At 35.5% G+C, this 11,311-nt stretch overlaps 1 protein-coding gene across 1 annotated transcript in view; it reads right to left on the bottom strand.

The window, feature by feature from the left end:
- The window catches only part of jakmip1 (janus kinase and microtubule interacting protein 1), a 29,967-nt gene that overhangs the window by 15,527 nt on the left and 3,129 nt on the right, over positions 1–11,311 (bottom strand). The window contains exons 2-5 of the mRNA XM_016450506.1: positions 5,937–6,197; positions 2,286–2,780; positions 1,010–1,189; positions 741–854 (exon numbers count right to left, since the gene is read on the bottom strand). Coding sequence (XP_016305992.1) covers positions 741–854; positions 1,010–1,189; positions 2,286–2,780; positions 5,937–6,080 — 933 coding nt within the window. The 5' untranslated portion in view covers positions 6,081–6,197. The remainder of the gene's footprint in view (positions 1–740; positions 855–1,009; positions 1,190–2,285; positions 2,781–5,936; positions 6,198–11,311) is intronic.

The raw sequence follows: 11,311 nt of genomic DNA, 5'->3' as shown, positions 1-11,311 counted from the left end.
TATATATATATATATATATATATATATATACATATATAAAATACATTAAATAAGGTTTGGTACTTGATATAAAATCTGGGTCCTGAAGCAAAACCAGTTGAAAATTGGAAAATTGAAAGACATTGTTCCCAATAATCTTTCACTATTACAGGTTTAACATAATGTAGTTTTACTGCAAAATACTGTCAAATGTATGTTTTTAGAAGGAAAAAGTATTATTTACCATATAAAAAAACAACTGAGAAAAACAAAGTTCCCTGTGTGACACACCACATATGATTATATTTTAAGTTTTGTTTCTTCATATTTATGTTAACAGTAATGCAAAGTTTTTTCATCAACACCCTGATGTTTTTTTGTATGTATCATGTGCATCAGCTATACGTGAGTACTGGCCATGTTTATGAACAGGGCATTTGCTTTGGATTCATCATGTGGCTTTCTATTGTACCACCTGGTTATCAGTAAATTTTAAGGTACAAAGCATTTTGGTAGTTCAGGTAGCTTGTATATTAACATTTTATCACTTAATGAAATACTCGGTTATAAATTGTAAAATATATAGGCACCAGTATTCCATCCTATAACAACTGAAACATTGTCATAGTACTTTTACACAGAATTTTTGGCAACCACAGCTGCCATTTTTTACTGTACATTTAACAGGATATTTTACAGCTCATAAGATCCTATATGATTTTTGTCCGTAGTTTGTTGAGAGTGTGTATATGTATATGTACCAGTTCGTTTCTCTCATCTGAAAGCAGGGTGTTCCTATCCTCTAGTTTCCTGATGACTGCCTGCAGCTCAGCAATCTTCAGTTGAAATCTCCTTACATCCCTCTCATCCACGTCCTATGAATGGATAAACGCTTTATTGTGTGATGGTGTGAAGTTCAGCATGCAGGAAAAAGCTCTCTTCCATGTTAGTCCAGCTCTAATGAGCGTTTATGTTCCTGATGATATAAAAGCTTTTTATCAGCCATTTCTGATTGCAGAACAGAACGAACCTGGTTATTGACAGAGTCTGAGTTTTCCCCGAGAGACGGCGCCACCTCTCTCTTCGGACTCCCATAATGCCGCTCTGATTCCTCCTTCTGCAGCAGTAGACGCTGTATCTGTCCCGCCTGCACTCCCAGCTCTTTTTCCAGTGACTGCACCACACGATCTCTGCTCTTCAACTCATCCATCTGACACAAACACAAACATACATCGGAGTGCATGCTTTTTGTGGTCCATTTCACAAAATATACTTCCTTCAGGTCTAGCTGCTGTACGAATAGCAAAAATAGCATGGAGGTAATTCCTAGTTATGCACAGATATAGAAACTTTAAGGTTTTGGGCCAGTAAGATCTTTGTTTTTAGATTTAGATTTTTGACAGTAAAGACATTTACAATGTTACAAAATATTTCTATTTCAAATAAATGCTGTTATTTTGAACTTTTTATTCATTGAAGAATCCTGAAAAAAGGGTATAACAGTGTCCACAAAAATATGAAGCAGCATAACCGTTTTCAATATCGAGATCATAAGATATGTTTCTTGAGCACCAAATCAACATATTGGAATGATGTCTTAAGGATCATGTGACACTGAAGACTGAAAGCTGAATAAATTAAATACATTCAAATAGAAAACAGATATTTTAAATTGTAGTATTTCACAATATAAACAAAAACGCTTAAAAAAAAACACTGACCCCACCTTTTGAATGGTAGTGTACATAAACTGTGTTTAATAATTGGTGTATATTAAATAATAAGCTTTTGGTGTGGCCAATAATTAATTTTTTTTTTCAAAACTGTATAAAAATGAATAATATAACTTTCTTAATGCCAAACAGATCTCTATTATTTTTTTTTAAATCATCCTTTGATGATGTATTGAACACATCCAGTTTTCTTCATTATAAGGGTGCTAATATCAATTCGGTGCAAAAAATAAATAAATAAATAAAATCCTGTCTATCTGTCTGCTGTCATAAGAAACACAATTCATGACTGATTGATATAAGTAATGAGACTGAGACATTTTGAGGGCTTTTATACATTAATATCAGCTTATCATTAATATCAGCTGATATTAGAAAAATTATGCATGTCAAATGTCAAACAGAGACAATTATATAAGTATGCATAAACATTTGTAGGTTGATTCCCCCAAAAGGTGTAAACCAGAGCAGCCACACTGAATCAACCAATTGCCTGAGACTGGACTGAGACAGCCATTATTTTTACAATTTCATGTGGTGACGTTTTTAGATAACTCCATCCATCTTTCTTACCAGTCTCCGGATTTCCCTCTCGCTCTCGCGTTTGATTCTCTGGATCTCCTCCTGATGAGCTTGATGGGCCACTCTGAGATCGGCAGCTTTGGCTCTGTCGGCCTGCACAGCATTGGACAGCGCCTCCTCTGCCTGCCGCCGTGACGTCTTCGCCTCCTGCAGCTCCTGCGTGAGCCTGAGTTTCTCTGCCTCGTAGCTCCTGCGGGCCTCCTCTCGTGCCTCCTCCTTCAGGGCACTACGTAGCTCGCTGCTGGCTCCGTCCCGTAAAATACACACCAGCGCCTGAAGCCGGGCCAGTTCTGTCTCGCGGAGACGTGCCACCCGGGCCAGCTCGGTCTCGTGTTGCCGAGACAGGCTCTCTCGTGTGGCCGCCACCTCTCGCTGCTTCTCCTCATGGAGCTTGACGCGGAGTTCAGTGAGAGCGACCGAGTGCTTGTGCTGCTCAGTCTCTCGTTGGGCCCGTAACTCTTGCAAACGTTCCCGTAATTTACCCACCTACAAGATTGAGAGACGAGGTTATTTCACAGGACATTAACCAAGGTGAATATTGGCGTTCACATTACGGTTCTCATAATATCACAAGTTCACCAAAGAGTTTCTATTGCTTCTTCAAGCCTGTGATTACTAAGGTATTAATAAAATAACGTATGTTTACATTTTTTTATTGAGATTCATGGGGTGAATTTCCAATTGTATGTCAGATACCAATCTTTGGCATTAATGTATTTAAACAATTATAGTTTTTAACATGTAAATGTCTCCAAAAAGACAAAAATGATCTGTCCAAATCATTTACACAGATATATACTCTCAATGAACAGACTGAAATAGGTTATACTTTATTTTAAGGTGTCATTGTAACAGTGTAACTACACAAATAAGTACTGAATAATATGAATTAACTACATGTACTTGGTTTAGGATTAGTTACTTGATATAATCCTATAATTTACTATTATTACTATGTTACGTACATGTAGCATGTGTAACTATGTCACCTTAAAATAATGTGTTAATCTGAAATATTTTAGAGCCTCGGACCTTCAGGTCATGCAACTGCAGAGTGAAAGAACCTGATAGGTCTCTCAGCTCATCAGGAATGAGTCAGATACCTAGGTTTCATTCCAAACATGATGAAACAATTAGATATTATGCTGTCTGCAGCTGGAATAAGCTTCCAGAAGTCAGATGTGCCTCAAACGCAGCCAGATTTAAGTCCAGACTGAAAACACTGTTTTTCCCCGGGCTTGCACCACTTTTCGTATATCCAAATGAATCCAATCCGATTTCAGATTCTGAAAGTTCTGTTTATATGAGCCCTAGACTGAAATCTGATTCACATTTTCTTCTACATGTATTCTGGACAAAACATCAGCACGTGAGCAGTGCCCAGTCGTCGTGCTGAAAACTGGAGAAAGCCTGTGCATGAGTATAATTCTCATTTTGCCTTGATGTCAGACCTAAAAGAAAGGCTGACAAACATGTCAGAAGTGATTTTTTTAGTAAACATTTTCTCCTTCTCGGACCAAAACGTAAGATGTAAATAAAAAATACTGTAGGCCTACATAAAACGTATGTAAACAGATCTTTTAATAAAGGTTTCTAGTAAAAATGCGTATCATGGAATTGCGCATATGTGCAGGGTATTTTTGTAGACAGACTTATTTAAGCATTAACATGATTATTTTTTCCTATCAGTCAGATTATTTCGGATCTACATCACCCCTTTTAAGCTCAATCAGACAGACTGAGGTGTTTATATGAAGGTGCTTCAATCTGATTGAGCCATCCGATTATGTTGGTGCATGTAAATGTAACTACTGATCTCACTCCTTTTAGACATAGTTTTTATTTTCCTTTTATTTGTTTCATGTTTTCTTGTTGATTTACAAGTATTTTTATATATTTTATTTTCTCAAATTATTTTAAAATTAACTTAATATGCCAATGTGTAGCACTTTCAATTACCATTGTGTGTGAAATGTGTTAAGGCAATTAACTTGCCTTGTGTAAAGTAGGGCATAATTAGAAAACGTATATTGACTATTAAAATGTCCATTAGTCTCCCAGACCTCCATCCTCTAAATTTACTGACCGGATTTGTGCCTAGCTTTTTGGCACTTGCCACATATTCTCTGCACTTTGTTTCCACCATTAGCAAATGTCTTCATATTCCGTCAATATTTTATAACCTTCAGGGTTTTAGAATGGTTTAGAGAGAGGGACAAAACGTAGTGACCAAGCAATGAGCTAGAAGGAATGAAATGTACCAAATTGCTTTTACATTAAGCTCTGTGTAAAAACATTGTTTGATTTCATTTATTTTACCAGGTCTAAAACCATGCTGGCATCATTTGATTCGAATATGTCAAATAATTCCCTTCGACTCCATAAACTGTCACATTTATCCTGGCTTTCCAGCAGTGTTAAGTTGTCCCATTGTTTGACGCTTCCAGAGGGTGTGGCATGTTTTCTCTTCTACTCATTATGGCCATGAAGCAATCACTGGCACAAATTACTGCTCTGACTGGTGATGGATTTTGGGATATATGATTCATGAGAGGATAAATCTTCTGAATCGGTTTAGATATTTGTAGCCTGAACAGCAAGAAGAATGCATGCAAATCTTATTTAAATGACATTCTTGTATGATTTACAGTCTCTGATTACAGTTTTACAACATGAGTTTTAGGAAATGTGATTCAGTCTGACCGTTTTTCATTTATTTTTCCTCATTGAGCAATGCAGATGTAATGCCAAGTGTAAATTCATCACTCAGTTTTCATATAGTGAACTATTTAAAATACACTAGTAAATAGTGAATGCGTAAATTTTGTGAGCGATTATGGACGCTTCCCTGTCTGAAAAACATTAATAGCTCCAAATATGCTTTTTGGATCACACAGAGATGTCATAAACAAACATGAGCAGAGCATAGATTCACAAATCAATACTTGTGTCTCCTGGTATTGTACTAATACTTAAGCCATTAAACAAAAAACAGATCAGTTTTCATAAATTGCAGCATAGTAATGCAGACAGTTCCTCGTAAAAAAAGAAGTAAACTTTAACATACTTTTACTTATATGTACTTATCACAGAAATACTTTACATTCAGTTTGCACTTGCACATGTTCTTTTAATGCATATTGCTATTTTGACCCACTTAAGTAGGCCTTAAGTACATCTTTATATGCGATTTCATAATTCTACTGTCTTTGAAATATGTTTAAAGTGTTCCTTACTGCTAAATGTACTAACAAGCATTTATGGTAAACTAAAATGTGCTTTATTGTCCTATTGTTCTATTGAAATGTGTATGCCATGTATTTAAATTTAAATATATATTACACATTTGTAATGAAGTTGCAATTTAGTACATTTAAATTGTTAACTAGAAATCTATTTTTGAATATCATTACGATAAGTAAAACTTTTAATTTAGCATGATCACAAAGTGCACCTTTTAAAAGTGTACTTAAGTGTCATGAAAAGTGTCTCTTTATGTACACTTAAATGGCCTTTTATGTTATTAATATTATATTATGTCAATTACTTTTTTTTTATACGCTTGTAGGATTTGAAATACTACTAGTGCACAAAATCAGATTGGGTGTAATGTGAACAAAGCCATGCAGTAGATGGTCATACCTTGCCTCTTTCCTGTTGCTGTTCATTTTGCAAGTCACTCAATCGGCTCCTCAGCTCTTCATTGGTTGTCTGTAGAGTTTCTATTTCCTGTTTTCCTCTGCTCTTTTTGGGAGGCGGGGCCGAGGTGGGCGTAGTTGCAGCCATCCTCCCCAAATGATGATTTACCAGTCAAATCCACACTTCCACAGCCAAATTTCACTCTAAACCTTTTGTAACACTGGAAATTGACCACACCGTCACCGGCATCTTCCTCTTCTCCTGCTGGAAACAGAAAGGGTCGGTCAAAATCCAAAGTGACTGCACACACAGTTGTTCCACTCAGTAAGAGCGAGGGTGTTGCCCTATGCCCTTACACATGCTCACAGACTACAGTCAACACAAACAAGCTTACACACACTGATCTGAACACTCACATGTGCCATTTGTTCACTGGAATTTGGCTCCAACGTATTTTGCATGTTTGTGCCTCCATCTAGTGGTGTCTCAAGGTATTACGTGACAATAGATGCAACAATTTTGTTTTGTTGTGTGTGTGTGTGTGTGTGTGTGTGTGTGTGTGTGTGTGTGTGTGTGTGTGTGTGTGTGTCATGAAAGTGTCTCTTTAAGTACACTTAAATGGCCTTTTATGTTATTAATATTATATTATCTTCAATTACAATTTTTTTTTTTAAATATAGTTTTAGGATGGCTGCAGTTTTTTTTTTTTTCCGCTGACCCAGTTAGACCCATAGTTCAGACTGCCCTGCTAGTGTTTTAACTGGCCCCATCTTTCAAAAGGAGCTAGTATGTACCATTTATGTAATAATAAGGTACTAATGGCCCTTTAGGCCAAAAAAAAAAAAAATGTACCACCCTTGCAACAGCTTTTGTATTTTTTTTTTTTTTTTGAGTGACAGTGATATACAGTGTGTGTGTATATATATATATATATATATATAGTTCATATACCACATACGCTTGCAATCAAAATTATTACAAAATTATATATTGTTATACTTTTCAAATGTAAGTTTTTCTGAAGATCCAGAGTTTTTTTTTTTTTTTCATGTGCATCTACAACAGCTTTATGGCATATTAAAGGTGATAATGTAATATTTTTGAGTTACATGCTAAAACTCAAGTAAGTCTTTGGAAACTAAACAAATTTAGCCCATGAATGAGCTGAAGCTGAGTGGCAAATATGGCCAAGTCAAAAGAGCTCTCACAAAAGCTATAGAGAATAAACTGTTTTATTAGATTGGACAGTCTGTGGCGACAAGAAGAAACCTAGAGACAGGTTCCTAGAGACACAGCTAGCAGCTTTATGCATAACTTTAAAAGGTGTACCAGAAAACCTTTGAGGGCATTGAAGAAAAAGCACAATATCATCAAGAGGAATAAAATGTTTGATCAGAATAACTGTAAAAAAACCCTCAATTTACTTCCAAAGACTTGCAAGATGACCTGACGAAAGGAGGAAGCAACATTTCAATGTAGAGTATAAGAAGAACACTAAACGAGCTTGGCCTTCATGTCAGGACAACCTGCCAAATGCAACTTTTGACCAAGAAGAACATACAAGGCTGGCTTGAATATGCTCAAATTCATTTGGATAGACCTCTGGAGTTCTGGAAGAATGTTTTATGGAGTGATGTGACCCAACTGAAACTTTTTGAACCCGTGGATCAGTGGTATGCCTGCAAGAAACGCAAAACTTATGAGCAGAAGAACACCATTTCCATAGTCAAACATGGAGTTGGACCATTCTTGTTATGGGGGTGTTTTGCTGTTGCGAGAAGTGAAAAATATTGACTGTATGAAGGAGATCATGGATTTTTTGAAGTATCAGGCCATTTTGGCAGAGATTGTGATGTCTTCGTTGCAGAGACTGAAACTTGATTATCAGTGGACTTTCCTGCAGGACAACCTTCCCAAAGTATACATCCAAATCTCGGTTTAGTGATCGGTCGTCAATGTTCTTATATGGCCTTTTCAGTCTTTACGTTTAAATCTTTTTCAAAATATTTGGTGCAATTTGAAGAAAGCAGTGGCAATGAAAAAGATAAAGATTATCAGTGATCTGGAAGCTTTTTCAATGGGCCAAGATTGCAGTAGAGAGGTGACAGAAGTTTCTGAGCACTTACAGACAGCGTTTATTAAAGGTTATAAAGAATAAAAGATTCTGCACTAAATTTGTGGGTTGAATCATTATGTACACGGATCTTTAGAACCAATTATAATTTTTTTTTTTCATTTTTCTTCAACTTTACATTCTCAAATATTCTCAAATCAAATATATTAATAAACGTCCTATAATAGTTTACTGATGCCTTTGTTTCTCTGTTTTCATAGAATTTTGTTCTCGTAGAAAAATGTCTTGAAGGTCAAGGGGGTTGAATAATTTTGATTGCAACTATATGTAATTAAGTTTTTTTTATAATATTTTCCAATAATATTTAAACAATATTAAATTGTAACTTTATGGCCACTATAAATTCATGAACACACTGAGCTACTTTAAATAAGTTCACATTTGTGACATATTTTAAAAAGCAATATTTGCTTAAACACTGTTGAAGCACTACACAGGAGGAAATTAAATAGCAAATTTAGCTAATACTAGCACTGCATCAAAAAAAAAAAAAAAAAGTATGCCAGAAACAGAGCATCAGGTTAGGAGAGCTTTTTAAACTCCTTTATAAGCCATTGGGTTAGAAAAGAATAGCCATATGATACAACTTAATTAACCATAAATTAAGATGTTTACCTTGAACTATTTCTGTCACATAAAGAGTACAAATACACACAAAAGTTATACTGCTCTCTAATACAGAGATTGAGACTCAACACACTACAACACACTGAAACACATCTGGATTGTAATTCAGGAGAAACTAAGTGTTTAACAAACTAGTTTGAACTGTTAATGACATTTCACATTTACGTCATCTGTTCCAAAATGTTATTCTTCCTTAGGTAAAATGACAGCAAACCAGGGGTTTATAAAATCATGAACATTTGCACGAGTTGAACATTTGCTAAATATATCCCACACACACACACACACACACACACACACACACACACACACACACACACACACACACACACATTTGTCTCCCAGATGTCCAGCCAGTCACAAGAGTTTACTGCCAGTCTGCAGATATTGCAAGTTTATGGAAAACATCAAAGTCAAGTTCCCTATAAAAACGGGAGAGGAAAAAAAAACCATAAAAAATAAAACCACTTTATCGAATTTTGCACTTTTAAGTAGCTAACAGTCAAATACAGGAAGACTCCAAAGTCTTTATCTTAAAAAACAGAGAGAGAAGAGAGAGGTGCTCAAAATACGGTATTTAAACCTTGTATTTCAAGTAGTGCAGAGTTATTATTGTTAACTAAAACTAAAACTATTAAAAACATTTTGTTTGCGGAAATAAAGCTAAAATAAAATAAACATTAGATAAAAGTTAAACTAAACTTTATATTAAACTTTAAATTAAATTAAAAAAATAAAAATAAAATTAAACTATAAAAATAGAAATGTTGCCTTTGTAACTGAAATAAGTTGAAGTTGAAGCACTAAACTACTGACTGTAAATACATAAAAACTAAAACTGAACTAAAATGAACATAACATAACAACACTACTATAAAATTAAAATTAAAACTGAAAATTTAAAATTAAAAGATAATTAAAATATATTAAAATATGGTATATCAATAATACTAAAGAAACACTGGCAGATAGAGCGGCCCCTGGACACTTAAAGGGATAGTTCACCCAAAAATGAAAATTTGATGTTTATCTGCTTACCCCCAGGGCATCCAAGATGTAGGTGACTTTGTTTCTTCAGTAGAACAAAAATTATGATTTTGAACCCCAACCGTTGCAGTCTATCAGTCGTATAATGCATGGCAATGGTAATAAAATCTATGAGAGTAAAAAAAACCGGTGCGTGAGGTGTGTACGCGCTCTGGCGTAGTTTACGTTAATGGGTGTGTTGATATCCAGCTGAAGAGCAATAACCCATAACTTCAGGCGAGCAGGCTCAGAAGTTGGGAATTACGTGGAAAGTCACCACTCCCGAATGATTTCGCGCAAGAGAACGTAATCTTTTAGTTTTAAGTCGGCATAATTTGTGTTCTACTGAAGAAACAAAGTCACCTACATCTTGGATGCCCTGGGGGTAAGCAGATAAACATCAAATTTTCATTTTTGGGTGAACTATCCCTTTAAGACACACATGAAAATGTCATTGCTTGCATTACATGAAATATCAAACCAAGTTGCATCTGCATAATAACAACCACAAACAGCACATTTTAAAGTCTGACTTAAGTGTCTAAATACATTTTTGGGCCACGTACATTCCACACAGGCCAATAGTGCATACGCAAAACAAATTTACAAATGTCCCACCCTAGGAAAACAAACCAAACTCACTGAAGTAAACCACTACCAGAGGACACGGAATGAAAACGATTACAAGTCTACCTTGTTCAACATTTCTACTGACCTTTGAAACTATTAATGCCCTGATATCTTAAAAACTTACATAAAGTTGTAATCTAAACAGGCGGAGAATAAAAGAGCAGTGTGTTATCTAAGCATATTCAAATTAATGAAGCTGCTCGCTGGTCATGGGTGAACACTTGTGACCATACAAGTCTGTCCTATGGAGATACGCTTTAAACCTTTCTCAGTTTAGAGTTAAAGCAGATTAAAAATGTTCAGTCTATATGGTAAAAGAGCTCTATACAGATGCAGGACAGGTTTCAATTGCTAAGGGAAGTTCTGTTAGGGCGTAACAGCTTTGTTGCCAATGTAAATGCTACAGTGTGTTTGGCAAGGAGGGTTGTGACAGTAATGTGCAACGTCCGGGATCTTATTGAAGCCACCCAGCAAAATGTAATCAAATAAGGAACCGCAAAGAAACCCAAGCACAACAGCAAGTCCAGCACTGGCTTTAGACCTGCATTTGACGGTCAGACATAATCAACCAGGGCTGCGTTTCCCAAAAGCATTGTAAGCCTAAGTACATCGTAGACCCATTGCCACCAATGGAGCTACGATCAACTTAGGCTTACGATGCTTTTGGGAAAAGCAGCCCAGGTCAACCACATTTGAATGTTACATTAATTATGTAACCTTTATGTTACCTTTATGTTACCTTTTCAAAAAGTACACCATTGTATATTATTTACCCTTAAAAACTGCATATTAGTACCTTAAAGGTAGTACCATTTGAAAGTTAAAGACTCAGTGATAGTGCACCTTTTTTCTGAGAGTAAGTAACCTGGTATTTGCCAACATATTAAAAAAAAAAGAATAAAATATAATAAATAAATAGATTAATAAAATTAAAAAAAACAGTACAATTAAATTTTTTCCC

Source organism: Sinocyclocheilus anshuiensis, unplaced genomic scaffold, assembly GCF_001515605.1.
Source record: "Sinocyclocheilus anshuiensis isolate Anshui unplaced genomic scaffold, SAMN03320099.WGS_v1.1 scaffold2039, whole genome shotgun sequence".
In the NCBI taxonomy this organism is placed as follows: domain Eukaryota; kingdom Metazoa; phylum Chordata; class Actinopteri; order Cypriniformes; family Cyprinidae; genus Sinocyclocheilus; species Sinocyclocheilus anshuiensis.
This window is presented reverse-complemented; position numbering and strand designations above follow the sequence as displayed.